At 44.7% G+C, this 23,093-nt stretch overlaps 1 protein-coding gene across 3 annotated transcripts in view; it reads right to left on the bottom strand.

Annotated features, from left to right (window-relative positions):
- The window catches only part of LOC106588489 (signal-induced proliferation-associated 1-like protein 1), a 73,314-nt gene that overhangs the window by 24,147 nt on the left and 26,074 nt on the right, over window positions 1-23,093 (bottom strand). For 2 of the 3 annotated variants that reach the window (XM_014177617.3, XM_014177716.3), the window contains exons 2-3: window positions 953-2,548; window positions 529-659 (exon numbers count right to left, since the gene is read on the bottom strand). In XM_014177617.3, the coding sequence (XP_014033092.3) occupies window positions 529-659; window positions 953-2,399 (1,578 nt within the window). In that variant the 5' untranslated portion in view covers window positions 2,400-2,548. Of the gene's footprint in view, window positions 1-528; window positions 660-952; window positions 2,549-7,110; window positions 7,430-23,093 lie in introns of all 3 variants that reach the window. The other variant, XM_014177687.3, reaches the window with a different exon arrangement.

Here is a 23,093-nt window from a genome sequence, read left to right as displayed (position 1 = left end):
CCGGGGGAAAACCCCCAAGACAACCATCTCTGAACACTCCAAGGCAGGTGTCTGAAATCTATAGCTGGGTAGGAAATGGTGCTGTTTCGCAGTCACTCCATAACCAAAAGCATGACCTTCCAACTAAACGTGGCCATGATTTTCCAGTGAAATGTAAAAGAAGGGTTCTCTATAGTGGTTTGAGGTTGTGTAGCATTGACAGGTGGTGGAGATGTGTGGAGAATGAGAGCATTTCCTATAGTTTCTATACACAGAGCTGATCCGAGAGGACAGCTGATGGCCCTCTGGGCTTCTTACATAATGTGAACCTACCAGGCAGACAGAGATAGGGGAGAAGGACTGATCTACAGAAAAACAAATCTACAGACAATCAATGTGACATGATTTTAAACAACAGAAATCTCTATCTATCTAGCAGGAGTCATTAACATGAGTTTAACACCCCTATACTAAGGGAATCTTTGATCCCGTAATAAGTGGCATGATCTAGGAAGAGCGGTTGTAATGTCAGAAGGCTAGCTGTCTGACCTCTGAGGTTCTGAAGATGACCCGGTAGTTGTACTGCTGGCCGTGCTCTTTGTGCTCCTCCTGTTTCTCCCTGCGCAGACTCACAGCCACCGGACCCAGAGCCTCGTCCATCCCAAAGTAGTTCCAGTGTTCTGAGGGAGAAAGAGAGGGAGAGCGAGCGAGAGGGAGAGACAGAGGGAGGAAGGGAGGGAGAGTGACAGAGAGATAGAACAGAGAGTGCGAGAGAGAGAGAGGATAGGGAGAAAGGGAGGTAAAGAGAAATAAAATAACCTTTCCAACTATGTATAAACATACACTTGAATTTGGTAACTGTATTAAGCGATGGGCTGTGTAAGACTGTTTATATTTTACATTCTGGTGTTATAGTTCTTCATGTACTGTATAATGTTTGTAACTGAATACGTTTCATCGTGTATGTTCTCACCTCTAAGGTAGAAGAACTTCCTGTAGTAGTAGGCTCCCAGGTCCACGTGTTCTGCGATGTAGTGTTTGTCCCGATCACTGAGGGCACTGGGGTTGTCCTTGGGCCCCTCCAGCACTGCCACCCCAGCGTTAGTGCAGTGGGAGCTGAGGGACGACTCAAACAGGCTGTTCTCGCCTCCCAGGGTCACTGAGCCCCCACTCCCCTGTCTGGGGGGACCGCCCCCTGCCCTGCGCCTGCAGGTGGCCCCAATCTCATTGCAGAAGCAGGGGCAGTTGAGGAGCAGTTCATTGCTCTGCTCATCCCCGCAGTCCATGCTGGGGCTGTCCCTGGCCCCGGTGCTAAGCTCCTCCTGACTGCCAGTGGGGGAGCTATAGGCCAGGCTCTGGGTGGAGGACACGGTGGAAGTGGTGGAGGCTGCAGCCGCAGCAGACGCCCCCGTGGTCGTGTTCTTTCTCTTCACTGCCGCCGTCTGCCTGCTCTGGATCACCTTTTTCAGGTCAAACATCATGCTCTGCACGTCGTAGTGGGAGAAGCCCCTCTGGCAGACCCAGGGCTTGAGGGGGGTGACCCCATCATCTGAACGGCCGTCCTCAGCATCAGACCCGGCTCGGGGCGAGTCAGATTCCCCCCGCACGCTGCGAAGCTTCCGGAATATAGACTCGCCCCCTGTCTCAGACTTGGAGCGTCTCTTTGGGGGCTTTTCTCTCTCCTTGACTCTGCTGGATGCCTGGCTCTCACTAGTCTCCTCATGTAGTTCTATTGAGGCCTGCTTGAGTCCAGCAGTCAGCAGATCCTCTAGTCTGTCTGGGGCGGGGCTGCGCTGGTCAGGCTTGTCCCCCTGGTAGCCCTTCAGCATCTCAAAGAAACTCTCCCCTGACGCCCCGTGCTGGTCTATAGAGGAGGTACTGCCATACTCTCTGTGTAGAGGGGACCACTTGGCCCCTGAGGGGCCCAAGTCCTCCCCACTGTCCCCGCCACCGTCCAGCTCACTGATGGTGATGTCACTGTTGCTGCGCTGGCGGATGCGGCCGGTGTTCCTGTGGGATGGGACTCTGTAGTCTCCCGGGGACAGGTAGTGGCTGTCTGGGCTGTAGCTGGCCGTCTGGGTTTTACTCTTCAGTGTGTTCTGGATGTTGCGGAGCATGGAGGAGTCCTGGGGGCTCATCAGGTGACCTAGTTTCAGGTGGCTGTGCCCCCCTCCGGCCAGGCCTGGGGAGTCTGGCTCCATGGTAACTTGCCACAGAGCTCCCAAGTCCTTCCTCGGGGGCCATTCAGCAACCCGTGCGCGCACCCCCATTTTGGGCACCCCCGGGCCTCCTTGAAGGTGGGCGCTGTCTGTACGTGCCCCTCCGTTGGCCAGGCGGAGGTGGCGGGTGTAGAACTCGTCAGAGGCAGGGATAGAACCCCCGACGATGCGCTCCATGGGTGGGCGCTTCAGACTGGTCATGGTGCCAAGGCCAGGGCTGGTCACCAGGGCACTCAGCAGCAGGGCATGGCTAGGCTGACTGTGGAGCTGGTTGCTCAATGTTCAGGCTTCCATACTGACCCTACAGCTCTGTCTGTCTGCTAATCCACTGGGTCCTCATCTTGCTCCAACTGTGAAATAAACAGAGTTTTTGTATTAGAACGTACTGTAAACTCAATAATTGCACAGCCTCTCATTTCATATTGACACCAACTTTCTCTAACTAGGCGAAGAGAGGAAACAGTTGGGGAATGGACAGTAAGCTGACTGACTGGTGTTGAATAATACAAACACATAGATCTGGTCTGGATAGGTAAACAATTACACAGTGACACAGGATCCCTGCCTGCTAATTGCCTGCTGTGTACAGTGCTCTGTTACTGATGTGGCCTCCGTCATCCTCCAAGGTTTTATAGCAGGCAGCACAGAGTCTTATTACCTACTCTCTCTTTGGGCCTTGAGGTAAGCAAGCTAATGTTCTCTGAGTTTAATCATCTGACTGTGTGGGAGTATGAAAATGGCTGCAGAACAAAAAATGTATCTGGAAGCATTTGCAAAAAACATTTTTTTTTTACATTTCAGGGATTTCCAGATGTGCTTTCTCATGACATGTCTGGGGGGACATAGTCAGTCAGCTCGCTGCTTTTAGAAACTCCAGGACTGCATTACAAATGTGCCGACATTTCTATTCTACAGGATTGAAAGGGATATCTGGATTTTACAAACCTGCCCGCAGAGTCATATTTGGATGTGATTTTTGCCTGACGGCTTTCTGACTCAGTTAGAAGTTGCTGACATGTTCAATTCCAGATAACGGCTCTAACCTTTTCAAACCAATTTCAGCGTAAACATCTGGGGTGGAACATGAAAGTTCAGCCAAATCCAAAAAAGTTGTAATTATTATCTCCAACCTAAGCAAAATGATGCCTTAAACCGCATCATTAAATTCCTCAAATGAATTCCCAAAGTAGATTATTAGGTCATTCAATAAAACCAATAGGAACATACTTATGTAATTACTTAAAAGGTGTTACAAAAATCATGAGGTTTCGATCTATCAAAACAATGGGTTCTCAATTCCCACTCTCTGTCACTGACGCTGGACTACTGATCCCTCTGAAGTCCCTTCACATGCTGTGGACAGCAGACTCACCAAATCAAAATGCTGAGATACAGTATACTGGATCAAACACCTCGAGCCCACATCAAAAAAGGCCCTTTGAAAGGCGGCAGCAGAGAACTCAGTGATGTTTCTCCCTGGCAGATTGAGCCAATTTGGCAGCGAGAAACTGGGAGAGATTAAGGTTCCTCTCAGTCAGTCCTGCAGCACACAAGCTGTGATTACATTAGCCACTGGATGTCAATGCTGTGATGGGCTTTCTCCATGCCAGGCACATTCACACAAGGAAAACATCTGTGTCAACTTCACACATACACAGACAGTCAAGAATGCTGGGAAAATGGACATTGATCTGAACGTTAATTGATTTACCTGATGAGACACCAAAAATATAAACACATTCTCTAAGCATGTTATATATCCTTTATATGTGTCGAAAATGATTACAAGCTGATGGAAAATCAAAGGCAGTACAAACAAACGCTTCTGCCACCAAGAACCTCTGAACACAAAAAATGTACACATTTTCTATCCACACAACCAGTTCATATTACCCAGGAGCCATCAGCGCTGCTACTGTAAGTCAGTGACCCCAGGGAGATTGGTCAAACGGTCACTCTGAAAAGAGCACAATTTGCACACTGCACCCAATATAATATTGTGAACAAAATACATTAGGAACCAAAACAAAACAAGACTACATTGCAATTGGAAAATATTCAGACCCCTTGACTTTTTCCATAATTTGTTACGTTACAGCCTTTTCCTCATCAATCTACACACAATACCCCATAATGACAAAGCGAAAACAGTTTGTTAGAAATGTTTGCAAATGTATTAAAGTTAAAAAGTATTCAGACCCTTTGCTATGATACTTTAAATTGAGCTCAGGTGCATCCTGTTTCCATTGATCATCATTGAGATGTTTCTACAACTTGATTGGAGTCCACCTGTGGTAAATTCATTTGTAAATGATTTGGAAAGGCACACACCTGTCTATACAAGGTCCCACAGTTGACAGTGCATGTCAGAGCAAAAACCAAGCGATGAGGTCGAAGGAATTGTCCGTAGAGCTCCGAGGCAGGATTGTGTTGAGGCACAGATCTGGGGAAAGGTAGCAAAATATTTTGGCAGCATTGAAGGTCCCTAAGAACACAGTGGCCTCTCTTATTCTTAAATGGAAGAAGTATGGAACCACCAAGACTCTTCCTAGGTGGAGAAGGGCCTTGGTCAGGGAGGTGACCAAGAACTCAGAGCTCCAGAGTTCCCCTGTGGAGATTGGAGAACCTTCCAGAAGGACAACGATCTCTGCAGCTCTCCACCAATCAGGCCTTTATGGTAGAATGGCCAGACGGAAGCCACTCCTCAGTAAAAGGCACATGACAGCCCGCTTGGAGTTTGACAAAAGGCACCTAAAGACTCTCAGACCATGAGAAACAAGATTCTCTGGTCTGATGAAACCAAGATTGAACTCTTTGGCCTGAATGCCAAGCGTCACATCTGGAGGAAACCTGGCACCATCCCTACAGTGATGCATTGTGGTGGCAGCATCATGCTATGGGGGTGTTTTTCAGCAACAGGGACTGGGAGACTAGTCAGGATCAAGGTAAAGATAAACGGAGCAAAGTACAGACAGATCCTTAATGAAAACCTGCTCCAGAGCGCTCAGGACCTCAGACTGGGGTGAAGGTTCACCTTCCAACAGGACAATGACCCTAAGCACACAGCCAAGACAATGCAGGAGTGGCCTTGGGACAAGTCTCTAAATGTCCTTGAGTGGCCCAGCCAGAGCCCGGACTTGAACCTGATCGAACATCTCTGGAGAGACCTGAAAATAGCTGTGCAGCAACGCTCCCCATCCAACCTGACAGGGCTTGAGAGGATCTGCAGAGAAGAATGAGACAAACTCCCCAAATACAGCTGTGCCAAGCTTGTAACGTCATACCCAAGAAGACTCAAGGCTGTAACCACTTCCAAAGGTTCTTCAACAAAGTACTGAGTAAAGGGTCTGAATACATATGTAAATGTGATATTTCAGTTGTCATTTTGTTTATACATTTGCAAAAATGTCTAAAAACCTGTTTTTGCTTTGTCATCATGGGATATTGTGTGTAGATTGATGAGGGGGGAAAAAACACTTGACTCCATTTTAGAGTAAAGCTGTAATGTAACAAAATGGGGGAAAAGTCAAGGGGTCTGAATACTTTCAGAATGCTCTGTATACTCATACTCACACTACAGTTTCTACAGGGTACATAGCGCTCCAGGCTGAGCATCCCCGTTGAGCTGATAAGCACGTTGAGTTGACAAGAGGGAGTTTTTGACAACAACAAAAACTCCTAAATCTGTGCATATTATGCGCCCTCCTAATGTGCCCCAAATCTTATTGGATCTAGTAGTCTAGTAGCATAAAGCTTACAGCCAGATGAAGAGAAATAGTTCCCATTCGAAACAAACTAACTGGATTCCCTCTGTTTTTATTTACTTTTAACCAGAACATGAATACTGCTCAGACAGATACAGACTCACTCTATTTCAGGCTCTATGTCTATATTTGAAAATACATTGTAATTTGCTCCTGCAGGAGACAGTTTCCAAAAAATATCAAAAGTAGCATCTTAATCCATCATAGCATCAGTTCATTATTCCACATCAGTGTCACAATTGACTGTTAGAAGTCATATTATGAAATATGAAATCCCAGCTCCAAATGAATAGTGTAATGGAGCCTGCGGTTGGTCGTGCTCACAGTGCACGGCCTCCATCACCGGGCCGGGCCGGGCCGGGCTCTGCGGCTAGTGTTCTTCTCTAATGGATGGTATTTCGCTGTGGCACAGGAAACCTTGTCCTGTTTGCACTCCGCATTTCAATCACTGCAGCTTTGGGCACGCTGCCTGCCTGGTTGGCTGCTGCAGCACAGAGCAGTGTCCACAGGGACATATTATTAACAGAACCACAACACACACAGCCACCGCAGCCGAAACACAGCCACAGGCCTAAATCTGGCTGCTGACAGACATTTGGAGGGCCGAATTCATGGGGCTGTCAGATTAGACTGGGCGGGGTGGAGGGGAGAGGTGAATGAAGCTTCTGACTGACACTCCCCACCCCCACCCATACAGTAGTCCCTTCTCCCTATCAGTTGTCTATTTTAGCAGGTCTGTGGGACATGTCGAGGCACTGTGAGTCTGTCCACTAAGTGAGGTTAACTTCCTGTAATTGGGGCTCTGACTTCCCAGCTGCTCCAATGGGCCTGAGGACAGATGAGTATTATGCTGCACCACTCAAGACAGAGAGACAGCGGTGATGTCATCATGGCTACCTCTGGGGAGATTAAGACAGGATGGGCCAGCCAGGGCACAAAGCCCTGTGTGCTGCTAGAGTAAAATAGCCTTTTCCGAACTTTTGTCTCGGATCTTGGTCGAGCCTGATATAATTACCACGGGTGTTGGGTATGTGATATTAAAACTGATTTACCGACTGGACCCAATTGGACCTGTCCTCTGTTCATGTAGTGTTTGTGTGATGAGAACTGCTCAAGCTTGTAGTCTGTGTCAGACACTTGCAACTCACCCAGTTGGAGGTTTCTTTCACTCTATTTTTCTACTCTCGGATCTGAACAGGTCTCTCGGATCCGAACAGGTCTCTCGGATCCGAACAGGTCCCTCGGATCCAAACATGTCCCTCGGATCCGAACAGGTCCCTCGGATCTGAACAGGTCCCTCGGATCTGAACAGGTCTCTCGGATCCGAACAGGTCTCTCGGATCCGAACAGGTCCCTCGGATCCGAACAGGTCCCTCGGATCCGAACAGGTCCCTCGGATCTGAACAGGTCCCTCGGATCCGAACCAGCAAGGGTCTGTTTGGGTCTTTTTTCCACGGAACGAGGGACCTGTTAGCGGAACGGTATAGCGTAGAGTATATACATATGAGATGAGTAATGTAGCGTATGTAAACATTATATGAAGTGGCATTGTTTAAAGTGGCTAGTGATACATTTATTACATCCCTTTTTCCATTATTAAAGTGGCTAGAGTTGAGTCAGTATGTTATTTAAGTATATAAGTATATTTGGTGATCAACAAATGTATTTTGACACTATAACACAGAGCTGGTGAATGGGAGTTTGACTCAGAGTTTTCTGGGCGTTATAGAGGTCTCTAACACACAGATACTGGTTCACCAAGTAGACAACATTAAAGCCGCTGCCAAGGACACATAGCACTGAGATGGGGAATGGATTTTAAAAAGCACCTTTTTTTAAGGTATTCTAAAAGCTTCCGGTAACAGCTAACACACTCACAGAGAAAAAACTGCAGTAGAAAGTAAAACAAACTTGGTCATTTCCTTGTGATTTCCTTGTGAGGGCACATTCTGTAGAAGTTACCAAGGCAACTCACAGCCAGGGCTCACTGATGCCAGCTTAAAATGATGAGAGGCACACTCCTGTTGGTCGGCCTGAGCCCCATGGAGGCCAAGCTACGCCCTATGAGAGAACCAACAACATGTCTGGGAATGCCCAGGAGACCTCTAGCTGTTTCCCAGTGCCCTGCTCAGCTGGCACAAAGTTCCCTCTGTCCTGTGGAAGACTGGGATTCCTCTCCAGCACAGAGAAGCCCTTGATAAGAGGCTGGTCCTGACTGTGTAGGGCCCACTAAGAAGACCTAATGAATGTCAGAGACAGAGAGAGACAGAGACAGAGAGAGAGAGAGAGAGAGGTTAGGGGAGAGAGAGAAATAGAGGTTAGGGGAGTGAGAGAGAGGTTAGGGGAGAGAGAGAGGTTAGGAGAGAGACACAGAGAGAGAGATAGGTTAGGGGAGAGAGAGAGGAGAGAGAGCGGTTAGGGGAGAGAGAGAGAAGGGAGGGAGAGAGTTTAGGGGAGAGAGGGAAAGGGAGAGAGGTTAGGAGAGAGAGGGAGAGAGGTTAGGAGAGAGAGAGAGAGGTTAGGGGAGCAAGGGAGAGAGGTTAGGAGAGAGAGAGAGAGAGAGAGGTTAGGGGAGAGAGAGAGGGGAGAGAGCGAGAGGTTAGGGGAGAGAGGTTAGGGGCGAGAGGGAGGGAGAGAGGGAAAGGGAGAGAGGTTAGGGGAGAGAGGGAGAGTGATTAGGGGAGAGAGGGAGAGAGAGGGAGAGGGGTTAGGAGAGAGAGGGAGAGAGAGAGGATGGGGTTAGGGGAGAGAGGGAGAGAGAGGTTAGGGGAGAGAGAGAGAGGGGGGGGGAGAGGGGGAGAGAGGGAGAGAGAGAGGTTAGGGGAGAGGGAGAGTGAGAGCGAGAGGGAGATAGATTGGGGGAGAGAGGGAGGGAGAGAGGTTAGGGGAGAGAGGTTAGGGGAGAGAGGGAGAGAGAGGGAGATGGGTTAGGGGAGAGAGGGAGAGAGATAGAGAGGGAGAGGGAGAGAGAGGGAGAGAGAGAGAAAAAGGGGGATAGAGAGAGAGAGGGAGGGGGGCTGGTAGGGGAGGGAGAGATAGAGAGAGAGGGGTTAGGGGAGGGAGAGATAGAGAGAGAGTGGGGTTAGGGGAGGGAGAGATATTGAGAGCGAGGGGTTAGGGGAGGGAGAGATAGAGAGCGGGGAGAGAGAGAGAGAGAGAGAGAGAGAGAGAGAGAGAGAGAAGGAGGGGTTAGGGGAGGGAGAGACAGAGAGCGGGGAGAGACAGAGAAAGAGGGAGAAAAGGGGGTAGGTAAGGGAGGGAGAGATAGAGAGGGGGGCTAGATAGATAGATAGATAGATAGATAGATAGATAGATAGATAGATAGATAGATAGATAGATAGATAGATAGATAGATAGATAGATAGATAGATAGATAGATAGATAGATAGATAGATAGATAGATAGATAGATAGATAGATAGATAGATAGATAGATAGATAGATAGATAGATAGATAGATAGATAGATAGATAGTACAAAACATCAGGAACACACCCCCTTTGCATGGCATGGCCGCTACAAGGTGTTGAAAGCGTTTCACAGCGATGCTGGCCCGTTTTGACTCCAATGCTTCCCACAGTTGTGTCAAGTTGGCTGGATGTCCTTTGGGTGGTGGACCATTCTTGATGCACACAGGAAACTGTTGGGCGTTAAAAACGCAGCAGAGTGGCAGTTCTTGACACACTAAACCGGTGTGCCTGGCACCTACTACCATACCCCGTTCAAAGGCACTGAAATCTTTTAACTTGCTCATTCACCCTCTGAATGGCACACACACACAATCCATGTCTCAATTGTCTCAAGGCTTAAACGTCCTTCTTTAACCTGTCTCCTCCCCTTCATCTACACTGATTGAAGTGGATTTAACAAGTGACATCAATAAGGGATCGTCGCTTTCAGGTGTTCCTAATGTTTTGTACACTCAGAGTATAGTCTCTCCCACACAAGGCTTACTTCTCTTCCTGAAATGGTAAGAGTTGTGTAGAAAAACAAGAGGTGAGGCCCACAAACAGAGCAGAGGCACAGGAAGAGACGAGGCAGTAGAGGCACATATACTGTACACAACCCTCCTCCTCACTCACTCTGTGCTGCAGACCAAGTAGCAACCTTTCTGTTGGAGCAAACCGAGAATCTGACACCTCCTGAGAAAAACACACATGCCTCGCGGAAGCAGACAAACGATAACGATACACCCGCACAAAACCGCAGGCGGACGGGCTGGAATTTCACAAATTTCATCAATGTAGGAAGTGATGAGTGTGTGAGAGATAAAGGCAAGTCCAGACAGAGTTAGAGTGGATAGTAAAAGGTGGAGACTGTCCGAACCAGACGACCTGTTCAAAGTGACAAAGAAAACGGCCACATACCCAAAGTTCCCCGAAACTGTCATAATCATCCCCTTTGGTTTCACAATCAGCGCCAATTACATCAGCTTTGATCATGGGAATTCTTTTCTCACATGACTTAGCACACCACAATAAACAATAATTGGAGTGATGACATGCTCTACTGACCACACAGACATACAATATGCATGGCGTGTTAACACTTCAAAGCAGCGCTGTGGCTACTAGCTACTACACAGCTCACCACCACTACCACCACGGTGTTGCATGCCCTGGTCCAAGCCTTCAGTGGATGCAAGCAGCAGTTCAGTGAGCATAGCTAACCACTGACAAAGTGTGATTAACTGAACCCTACAGAAGAAGACAGATCTGGAGGCCCGCCAAACGAAGACACTGACAGTATCTCTGCTGGGGCCTTCTCTCTCTCCTCCTCCTATCCTAGGATTTTACTCAACCACAGTCAATTGTTTTGTGTTGTGGGCAGCAGTGATAAAGGGTGGGTGGCACCACTATCCAAATTGCATTTAATCGAGTAGTATCTGTTTCAAACAAAAGTGGTGTTCAAACAATAGGTGGGCTGGAGGTTTGGCACGAAGTTGTGTAATTTTGTGGAGGGCCATAATAACGTCTGAGATCTACTGTCTGACAAAGCCTATACAATCCATTATTTCTCATGGTGGCATTCTGTGTATATAAAAAAATCATTCATGTTCTGCTTAATAATTCTCTAGATTAAAACCATTTACAGTTGAAGTCGGAAGTTTACATACACTTAGGTTGGTCATTAACCTGTTGGGGATAGGGGGCAGTATTTGCACGGCCGGATAAAAAACGTACCCGATTTAATCTGGTTACTACTCCTGCCCAGTAACTAGAATATGCATATAATTGTTTGATTTGGATAGAAAACACACTAAAGTTTGTAAAACTGTTTGAATGGTGTCTGTGAGTATAACAGAACTCATTTGGCAGGCCAAAACAGGAAGCGCTCTCTCTGACTATTTCTTGGCCTTCTTGATCATCTCTAACCAAAACAGGGGATCTCTGGCATAACGTGACATTTTCTAACGCTCCCATAGGCTCTCAGAAGGCGCCAGAACGATGAATGGTGGCTTTGCAGGCCATGGCTGAAAAACATTAGCGCATTTGGTAAGTGGTCGATCTGAGGACAATGAGACTGGAGGCACGTGCACGAGCCGACACCATGTTTACTTTCTCTCTCTTTGAACGAAAACAACGACTCCCGGTCGGAATATTATCACTTTTTTACAAGAAAAATAGCATAACAATGTATTTTAAACAGCGTTTGACATGCTTCGAAGTACGGTAATGGAATATTTTGAAATGTTTTGTCACGAAACGCGTCGGGCGCGTCACCCTTCTTTACCCTTCGGATAGTGTCTTGAACGCACGAACAAAACACCGCTATTTGGATATAACTATGGATTATTTGGAACCAAACCAACATTTGTTATTGAAGTAGAAGTCCTGGGAGTGCATTCTGACGAAGAACAGCAAAGGTAATCAAACTTTTCTAATAGTAAATCGGAGTTTGGTGAGTACCATACTTGGTGGGTGTCAAAATAGCTAGCCTGTGATGGCCGGGCTATCTACTCAGAATATTGCAAGATGTGCTTTCACCGAAAAGCTATTTTAAAATCGGACATAGCAAGTGCATAAAGGAGTTCTGTATCTATAATTCTTAAAATAATTGTTATGTTTTTTGTGAACGTTTATCGTGAGTAATTTAGTAAATTCACCGGAAGTGTTCGGTGGGAATGCTAGTCACATGCTAGTCACATGCTAATGTAAAAAGCTGTTTTTTTATATAAATATGAACTTGATTGAACAAAACATGCATGTATTGTATAACATAATGTCCTAGGATTGTCATCTGATGAAGATCATCAAAGGTTAGTGCTGCATTTAGCTGTGGTTTGGGTTTATGTGACATTATATGCTAGCTTGAAAAATGGGTGTCTGATTATTTCTGGCTGGGTACTCTGCTGACATAATCTAATGTTTTGCTTTCGTTGTAAAGCCTTTTTGAAATCGGACAGTGTGGTTAGATTAACGAGAGTCTTGTCTTTAAAATGGCGTAAAATAGTCATATGTTTGAGAAATTGAAGTAATAGCATTTCTAACGTATTTGAATATCGCGCCACGGGATTACACTGGCTGTTGCGTACGTGGGACGCAAGCGTCCCACTGGCCCAGAGAGGTTAAAGTCATTAAAACTAGTTTTTCAACCACTCCACAAATTTCTTGTTAACAAACTATAAATTGAGCAAGTCGGTTAGGACATCTACTTGGTGCATAACACAAGTAATTTTTCCAACAACTGTTTACAGACAGATTATTTCACTTATAATTCACTGCATCGCAATTCCAGTGGGTCAGAAGTTTACATACACTAAGTTGACTGTGCCTTTAAACAGCATGGAAAATTCCAGAAAGGGATGTCATGGCTTTAAAAGCTTCTGATAGGCTAATTGACATCATTTGATTCAATTGGAGGTGTACCTGTGGATGTATTTCAAGGCCTACCTTCAAACTCAGTGCCTCTTTGCTTGACATCATGGAAAATTAAAAGAAATCAGCCAAGACCGCAGAAAAAATTTTTTTAGACCTCTACAAATCTGGTTAATCCTTGGGAGCAATTTCCAAACACCTGAAGGTTCCACGTTCATCTGTACAAACAATAGTACTCAAGTATAAACACCATGGAACCACGCATCCGTCATACCGCTCAGGAATGACACGCGTTCTGTCTCCTAGAGATGAATGTACTTTGGTGCGAAAAGTGCAAATGAATCCCAGAACAACAGCAAAGGACCTTGTGAAGATGCTGGAGGAAACAGGTACAAAAGTATCTATATCCACAGTAAAACGAGTCCTATATCGACATAACCTGAAATGCCGCTCAGCAAGGAAGAAGCCACTGTTCCAAAACAGCCATAAAAAAGCCAGACTATGGTTTGCAACTGCACATGGGGACAAAGATCGCACTTTTTGGAGAAATGTCCTCTGGTCTGATGAAACAAAAATAGAACTGTTTGGCCATAATGACCGTCGTTATGCTTGGAGGAAAATATGGGAGGCTTGCAAGCCGAAGAACACCATCCCAACCGTGAAGCACAGTGGTGGCAGCATCATGTTGTGGGGGTGCTTTGGTTCAGGAGGGACTGGTGCACTTCACAAAATAGATGGCATCATGAGGGAGGAAAATTATGTGGATATATTGAAGCAACAGACATCAGTCAGGAAGTTAAAGCTTGGTCACAAATGGGTCTTCCAAATGGACAATGACCCCAAGCATACTTAAAAAGTTGTGGCAAAAAAGCTTAAGGACAAAAAAGTCAAGGTATTGGAGTGGCCATCACAAAGCCCTGATCTCAATCCTATAGAAAATTTGTGAGCAGAACTGAAAAAGTGTGTGCGAGCAAGGAGGCCTACAAACCTGACTCAGTTACACCAGCTCTGTCAGGAAGAATGGGCCAGAATTCACCCAACTTATTGTGGGAAGCTTGTGGAAGGCTACCCAAAACGTTTGACCCAAGTTAAACAATTTAAAGGCAATGCTACCAAATACTAATTGAGTGTATGTAAACTTCTGACCCACTGGGAACGTGATCAAAGAAATAAAAGCTGAAATAAATCATTCTCTCTACTATTATTCTGACATTTCACATTCTTAAAATAAAGTGGTGATCCTAACTGACCTAAGACAGGGAATTGTTATTAGGATTAAATGTCAGGAATTGTGAAAAACTGAGTTTAAATGTACACTGCTCAAAAACATAAAGGGAACACTTAAACAACACAATGTAACTCCAAGTCCATCACACTTCTGTGAAATCAAAATGTCCACTTAGGAAGCAACACTGATTGACAATAAATTTCACATGCTGTTGTGCAAATGGAACAGACAACAGGTGGAAATTATAGGCAATTAGCAAGACAACCCCAATAAAGGAGTGGTTCTGCAAGTGGGGACCACAGACCACTTCTCAGTTCCTATGCTTCCTGAGTGATGTTTTGGTCACTTTTGAATGCTGGCGGTGCTTTCACTCTAGTGGTAGCATGAGACGGAGTCTACAACCCACACAAGTGGCTCAGGTAGTGCAGCTCATCCAGGATGGCACATCAATGCGAGCTGTGGCAAGAAGGTTTGCTGTGTCTGTCAGCGTAGTGTCCAGAGCATGGAGGCGCTACCATGAGACAGGCCAGTACATCAGGAGACGTGGAGGAGGCCGTAGGAGGGCAACAACCCAGCAGCAGGACCGCTACCTCTGCCTTTGTGCAAGGAGGAGCAGGAGAAGCACTGCCAGAGCCCTGCAAAATGACCTCCAGCAGGCCACAAATGTGCATGTGTCTGCTCAAACGGTCAGAAACAGACTCCATGAAGGTGTTATGAGGGCCCGACGTCCACAGGTGGGGGTTGTGCTTACAGCCCAACACCGTGCAGGACGTTTGGCATTTGCCAGAGAACACCAAGATTGGCAAATTCGCCACTGGCGCCCTGTGCTCTTCACAGATGAAAGCAGGTTGACACTGGGCACATGTGACAGACGTGACAGAGTCTGGAGACGCCGTGGAGAACGTTCTGCTGCCTGCAACATCCTCCAGCATGACCGGTTTGGCGGGGGCAGTCATGGTGTGGGGTGGCATTTCTTTGGGGGGGCTGCACAGCCCTCCATGTGCTCGCCAGAGGTAGCCTGACTGCCATTAGGTACCGAGATGAGATCCTCAGACCCCTCGTGAGACCATATGCTGGTGCGGTTGGCCCTGGGTTCCTCCTAATGCAAGACAATGCTAGACCTCATGTGGCTGGAGTGTGTCAGCAGTTCCTGCAAGAGGAAGGCATTGATGCTATGGACTGGCCCGCCCGTTCCCCAGACCTGAATCCAATTGAGCACATCTGGGACATCATGTCTCGCTCCATCCACCAACGCCACGTTGCACCACAGACTGTCCAGGAGTTGGCGGATGCTTTAGTCCAGGTCTGGGAGGAGATCCCTCAGGAGACCATCCGCCACCTCATCAGGAGCATGCCCAGGCGTTGTAGGGAGGTCATACAGGCATGTGGAGGCCACACACACTACTGAGCCTCATTTTGACTTGTTTTAAGGACATTGCATCAAAGTTGGATCAGCCTGTAGTGTGGTTTTCCACTTTAATTTTGAGTGTGACTCCAAATCCAGACCTCCATGGGTTGATAAATTGGATTTCCATTGATTATTTTTGTGTGATTTTGTTGTCAGCACATTCAACTATGTAAAGAATAAAGTATTTAATAAGATTATTTCTTTTATTCAGATCTAGGATGTGTTGTTTAAGTGTTCCCTTTTTTTTAGCAGTATATTTGGCTAAAGGTGTATGTAAACGTCCGACTTCAACTGTATTTACAAGTTCTATTTGTGTTTAAGTGGGTGCAGATGAGACAAGGTGGTAAAACTGGTCATATTTAATAGTGTCAGCTTGACCCATTTTACAAAGAGGCTCAGACTTCTGAGGTCGTCAACTTTCCCCAGCTAGCTCTGTGGTATCAAGAGCAGTGAAGAGGAAGCAGAGAGAGCATTGGTGCCTGAAAAGGAATGTGAAACATTCTAATGAGGTGCCTGGCTGCCTCTGTTCCTGGCTATGGAGCTGCAGCAGTCAGTCAGTCAGTCTGAGCCTGCTCTAGGCTGCACTTTCCCTCTCCTTGCCCTCACTGCTGCCTGTCTCTAAACTACCACTTACATCTCTCTCTCAACTCTCCTCTCCTCTCCGCACTTCTCAACCAGCAGGGCTTTCATTCCATTAGAAAGACGAGATGCAAGGCAAGACAGGATGACAGAGGCTAGATGCTGCGAGTCACTTCTTGGTACACACACCACAGTAGTACAAAATGTCAATGGGTCTTATTGATGAGCGGGCTCAGCAGTCAGCTGTATGACTGATACTTCCTAACTTCAGTGACCTTGATGGCTGCTACACAGCTAGCACACTTTAACCCTCTAGACTGTCAAATCCCTGTCTAAGCCGGGGAGGGGATTCTAAGCTAACATATGGAATTGTTTTAGATGGTCATAACATGGATTATTTAGCTATTTGATTTTGAATTTTAAGACCCCTTGAGGTATCAAAACAATATACAATACATAACAATTATTGAACATTACATTTGGCATTACTGCTATTAGCCAATAGAAACACATTGAATAACAGATTCACTACATGGAATAACAGATAGTCCCCAAAAAAATCTAAAGGAAGTTTGTTCTGAAGTGTTTGTCCTATAGCTGAGAGATATAAGAAAGATCAGGACACAATTGTTTTTTTCCATATACACAAAATATAGAAAAGTATGTGGACACTCCTTCAAATTAGTGGATTAGGCTATTTCATCAACATCTGTTGCTGACAGATGTATAAAACTGAGTACACCGCCATGCAATCTCCATAGACAAACAGTGGCAGTAGAATGACCTTACTGAAGAGCTCAGTGACTTTCAACGTGGCACCGTCATAGGATGCCACCTTTCCAACAAGTCAGTTGGTCAAATTTCTGCCCTGCTAGAGCTGCCCCAGTCAACTGTAAGTGCTGTAATTGTGAAGTGGAAATGTCTAGGAGCAACAACCGCTCAGCCAAGCTTCATGAAATGGGTTTCCATGGCTGAGAAGCAGCACAAAAGCCTAAGATCACCATGCACAATGCCAAGTGTCGGCTGGAGAGTTGTAAAGCTTGCCGTCATTGAACTCCGGAGCAGTGGAAACACGTTTTCTGGAGTGATGAATCACGCTTAACTAGCTGGCAGTCCGAGGAACGAATCTGGGTTTGGCGGACGCCAGGAAAACGTTACCTGCCTGAATGCATAGTGCCAACTGTAAAGTTTGGTGGAGGAAGAATAATGGTTGGGGGCTGTTTTTCATGGTTCGGGCTAGGCCCCTTAGTAACAGTGAAGGGAAATCTTAACGCTACAGCATACAATGACTTTGTAGATGACCGTTTTGGGAAGGCCCTTTCCTATTTCAGCATGACAATCCCCCCGTGTACAAAGCGAGGTTCATACATGGGAAAAAAATATATATATTGGTGTGGAAAAACTTGACTGGCCTGCACAGCCCTATCGAACACCTGTGGGATGAATTGGAACACCGACTGCGAGCCAGGCCTAACCGCCCAACATTAGTGCCTGATCTCCCCCCTTTGTTCCAACTAGGGAAAAAAGGGGAATATAACAGTTAGGGATGCACAATATATCAGTAAGCATACCGGAATCGTACCTACGTCCTGTACCTACGTTTTATAGGTATGCACGGTAGCTTTGACAACAATTTTTTTTTATCTAAAAAAAATATAGAATATCCGAAACATACAATATACTTGCAGTGAACATCATTTTTTTAACATCGGCGTTAAACTAGACATCGGCCGTTGGCATTTTTAGCTAATATCGGCCGATTTGTTCACCAATATATCGTGCATGCCTAGTTATCGGTATCGGTATTCATTTCTGATATTGGATATGATATCTCAAATGACTTGATTTGTGTTCTCAATGAGACTCAATGATTCAGGAAAGTAATAATATAATAATAACACATGCCATTTAGCAGACGCTTTTATCCGAAGCAACTTACAGTCATGTGTGCGTACATTTTTATGTATGGTTGGTCCCAGGAATCAAACACACTATCCTCAGATTTCAAGCACCGTGCTCTACCAATTGAGCTACCGAGGACCCACAAAGTAGGTCTACCCAGGTGCATCCATCTGCAAAGTATGTTCTTGCTCATATATCTGAAAACCCACGCTAAGAACTGGAATGGGGTAGGAGTGGTAGTGGGGGTACAGTAACTTCAAAAACACATGGAAAAGATTCATGAATTTATGTAGGTATCGCCGATGCTGCTCTGAGAGATGGCTTTGAAATTCAGATTGTTGATGCCAGGGGCACTGCCAGGCTTTACTGCAGTCAATTTGTGAGTGATGTGTAGCTTTCTCAAATGTAGTTGTATGCTTATTAGCGTGATTGACTCACCTCCCTCTTCTCTACAACTTTCTCTCTCTCACACTCATTGTCTTTCTCTCTCTCAACTAGAGGTCGGCCGATTATTATTATTTTTCTCGCCGATACCGATTATTAGAGGGCCCAAAAAAAGCCGATACCGAATAATCGGCCGATTTTTCTTTTATTTATTTGAAATAATGACAATTACAACAATACTGAATGAATACTTATTTTAACTTAATATAATACATCAATAAAATCAATTTAGCCTCAAATAAATAATGAAACATGTTCAATTTGGTTTAAATAATAAAACAAAGTGTTGGAGAAGAAAGTAAAAGTGCAATATGTGCCATGTAAGAAAGCTAACATTTAAGTTCCTTGCTCAGAACATGAGAACATATGAAAGCTTGTGGTTCCTTTTAACATGAGTCTTCAATATTCCCAGGTAAGGAGTTTTAGGTTGTAGTTATTATAGGAATTATAGGACTATTTCTCTCTATACGATTTGTATTTCATATACCTTTGACTATTGGATGTTCTTATAGACACTTTCGTATTGCCAGTGTAACAGTATAGCTTCTGTCCCTCTCCTCGCTCCTACCTGGGCTCGAACCAGGAACACATCGACAACAGCCACCCTCGAAGCAGCGTTACCCATGCAGAGCAAGTGACGTTTGAAACGCTATTAGCGCGCACCCCGCTAACTAGATAGCCATTTCACATGGGTTACACCAGCCTAATCTAGGGAGGTGATAGGCTTGAAGTCATAAACAGCGCAATGCTTGAAGCATTGCGAAGAGCTGCTGGCAAAACGCACAAAAGTGCTGTTTGATTGAATGCTTACGAGCCTGCTGGTGCCTACCATCGCTCAGTCAGACTGCTCTATCAAATCATAGACTTAATTATAACATAATAACATGCAGAAATACGAGCCATAGGTCATTAATATGGTCGCATCCGGAAACTATCACGTTTATTCTTTCAGTGAAATATGGAACCGTTCCGGATATTATCTATCGGGTGGCATCCCTAAATCTAAATATTCCTGTTACATTGCACAACCTTCAATGTTATGTCATAATTACGTAAAATTCAGGCAAATTAGTTCGCAATGAGCCAGGCGGCCCAAACCCGGCATATACCCTGACTCTGCGTGCAATGAACGCAAGAGAACTGACACAATTTCACCTGGTTAATATTGCCTGCTAATCTGGATTTCTTTTAGCTAAATATGCAGGTTTAAAAATATATACTTCTGTGTATTGATTTTAAGAAAGGCATTGATGTTTATGGTTAGGTACATTCGTGCAACGATTGTGCTTTTTTCGCAAATGCGCTTCTGTTAAATCAACCCCCGTTTGGAGAAGTCGGCTGTCTTTGTTCGGAAGAAATAGTCTTCACAGTTCGCAACGAGCCAGGCGGCCCAAATTGCTGCATATACCCTGACTCTGTTGCAAGAGAAGTGACACATTTTCCCTAGTTAAAAGAAATTCATGTTAGCAGGCAATATTAACTAAATATGCAGGTTTAAAAATATATACTTGTGTATTAATTTTAAGAAAGGCATTGATGTTTATGGTTAGGTACACGTTGGAGCAACGTGTACCGAAGAGACTATATGCAACACAGGACAGGCTAGATAAACTAGTAATATCATCAACCATGTGTAGTTAACTAGTGATTATGATTGATTGATTGTTTTTTATAAGATAAGTTTAATGCTAGCTAGCAACTTACCTTGGCTTCTTACTGCATTCGCGTAACAGGCAGGCTCTTCGTGGAGTGCAATGTAAAGCAGGTATTTAGAGCGTTGGACTAGTTAACCGTAAGGTTGCAAGATTGAATCCCGAGCTGACAAGGTAAAAATCTGTCGTTCTGCCCCTGAACAAGGCAGTTAACCCACCGTTCCTAGGCCGTCATTGAAAATAAGAATGTGTTCTTAACTGACTTGCCTAGTTAAATAAAGGTGTAAAAAAAATATATATATATATATCGGCCAAATCGGCGTCCAAAAATACCAATTTCCGATTGTTATGAAAACTCGATATCGGCCCTAATTAATCAGCCATTCCGATTAATCGGTCGACCTCTACTCTCAACCAATGTCAGTTTCGATTAGAGGATGTGTATGCAGACTTGACTTCTCCCTATCCATCCACCCACCTTGCATTCTGAATAACAACTGCAGTGAAACTATTTGCTGCTTTTTACTCCAGGTCATAATACACAATGTAATCAATGTTAGAAGCCCTTGACCAAAGTTTGTCTTGCAGGAAGGATTTGCAACTGGGCCATTTATTTATTTTTGGTAGCTTGAGAAGATTGCAGAAGCATATTCCATATATAAAATGAGGCAGAGCAGGGTGAGTTAAAACGGATTACTTAGTAGTGACTGTCACCTTCCTCAATGAACTCCACAAAGGTAAATAATCCCTTCAAATTATCTGAGGTAAAACTGGACCCATTTGTGATAAAACAAACATCCTCATCTCAACGGATTTGGAGGTTATGGGTTGATAACGCTATAGCGACACAAACAGGGAGAGATGAGCGTAAAATAGAAGTGATAGATAACATAGCAATTACAGGTCGACCGATGGCATAGCCGATTAATTAGGGCCGATTTCAAGTTTTCATAACAATCGGTAATCTGCCTTTTTGGATGCCGATTATGGCCGATTAGATTGCAATCCATGAGGAAACTGCGTGGCAGGCTGACCACCTGTTACGCGAGTGCAGCGTCAAAAGGACCTTGTGGCTGCAATGAGCCAAGGTAAGTTGCTAGCTAGCATTGAACTTATCTTATAAAAAACAATCAATCTTCACATAATCACTAGTTAACTACACATGGTTGATGATATTACTAGGTTAACTAGCTTGTCCTGCGTTGCATATAATCAATGTGGTGCCTGTTAATTTATCATCGAATGACAGCCTACTTCAACTTTGCTAAACGGGTGATGATTTAACAAAAGCTAACCATGTGTATGTGAACAAAATTTGATTTGATTTGAAAGCTGATATTGACCAAAAAAAATTTACAATTTTTTTATTTTTATTGAGAGATAATGTAAACACCCATTCTTCCAAACAAGCTATTGACCAATGGATTGATTATCACATTATGAGCAAAGAAACTGCTCTTTTAGTCTGCCATTGGTGTCAGTAGAGGAGGTGTTAAACCTATTGAAGTCATTACCCGATGCTAAATCTACAGGTTATGATCTTACGGACAATTTTTTACTTTGTTAAGCTACTCAGATTGCAGCTCCACTGAAATACATATTTAATTGGTCACTGGAAAAGGGAACATTTCCAAATGTATGGAAACATGCTAACCTGTGTCCAATTCTGAAAGACAGCAAAGAACCCATTACTCCTGCCAATAGTCGACCAATTGGTCTACTCGGTTCACTCAGTAAGATATTTGAGGGTATTGTGCGCAGAAAAATATGTGAATATATGGAGAAGAATGATCTGATCACAGCCAATCAGCATGCTTATAGCAAAACCCATTCCACTACCACTGCATTGGTTGATATGATTGACCAGTGGCTCAATGCTATGGATAATGGCAGGTTTGTGGGTTACTATTTTTAGTGCAGCATTTGATTTAGTGTATCATGAAATAAGTTTGACAAAATTACTGCATTATGGGTTTAAGAAGGCAGCATTGAATTGGGTACAGTCATATCTAACTGACAGGAAACTGTCCACCTATATAAATGGGTTGTTTTCTTCCCCTCATGCTTTAAACTGTGGAATACCGCAGGGCAGCTGCCTCGGGCCACTTCTTTACTAACGACCTTCCTTATACCTTACCTGAAACCCAAGCTACTATACTTGCAGATGATACAACAATTTATAAAGCAAGACAATCGGTTCAACAGGTACAGCAAGCTCTACAAGTAGATCTGGGAAATATCAGGGAGTGGGTTTGCCAGAACGAACTTGTTTTGAACGCCAAGAAAACAATACTGGTCTGTTCCACCAGGAAAAGGTCAACACAACATGGGATTCAATTAAGTATGGGGGAAGTACAAACTGAGGAAGTGGCAGAAACCAAACTGCTAGGGGTGCAGCTAGACTCCTGCTTATCATGGCCGTCTCAAATAACTAATCTACACTGCATTCAGAAAGTATTCAGACATCTTGACTTTTTCCACATTTTGTTACGTTACAGCCTTATTCTAAAACATATTAAATCATTGTTTTTCCTCATCAATCTACAAACATACAGCATAATGACAAATCAAAAAGCAAAAACAGTTTTTTAGACATTTTTGCATACGTATTAAACATAAAAACAGAAATACCTTATTTACATAAGTATTCAGACCCTTTGCTATGATGAGACTGGAAATTGAGAATGATTTGGAAAGGCACACACCTGTCTATATAAGGTCCCACAGTTGACAGTGCATGTCAGAGCAAAAACCAAGCCTTGAGATCGAATTGTCCGTAGAGCTCCGAGACAGGATTGTGTAGAGGCACAGATCTGGGGAAGGGTACCAAAAAATGTCTGCAGTTTTGAAGGTCCCCAAGAACACAGTGGCCTCCATCATTCTTAAATGGAAGAAGTTTAGAACCACCAAGACTCTTCCTAGAGCTGGCCGCCCGGCCAAACTGAGCAATCGGGGTAGCTGCGAAAGGTGCTTCAACAAAGTACTGAGTAAAGGGTCTGAATACTTATGTAAATGTGACCGACCGGCTCGATTCGGCCTTTTGAAGCAACATTTGAAACTGTGTTTTTTACATTGGATAAAAGTAGACTCAGCGCTAGAAA

Source organism: Salmo salar, chromosome 01, assembly GCF_965601325.2.
Source record: "Salmo salar chromosome 01, fSalSal1, whole genome shotgun sequence".
Taxonomy (NCBI): Eukaryota; Metazoa; Chordata; class Actinopteri; order Salmoniformes; family Salmonidae; genus Salmo; species Salmo salar.
Note: the sequence above shows the minus strand (reverse complement) of the source record. Positions and strands in the feature narration are given on the sequence as shown.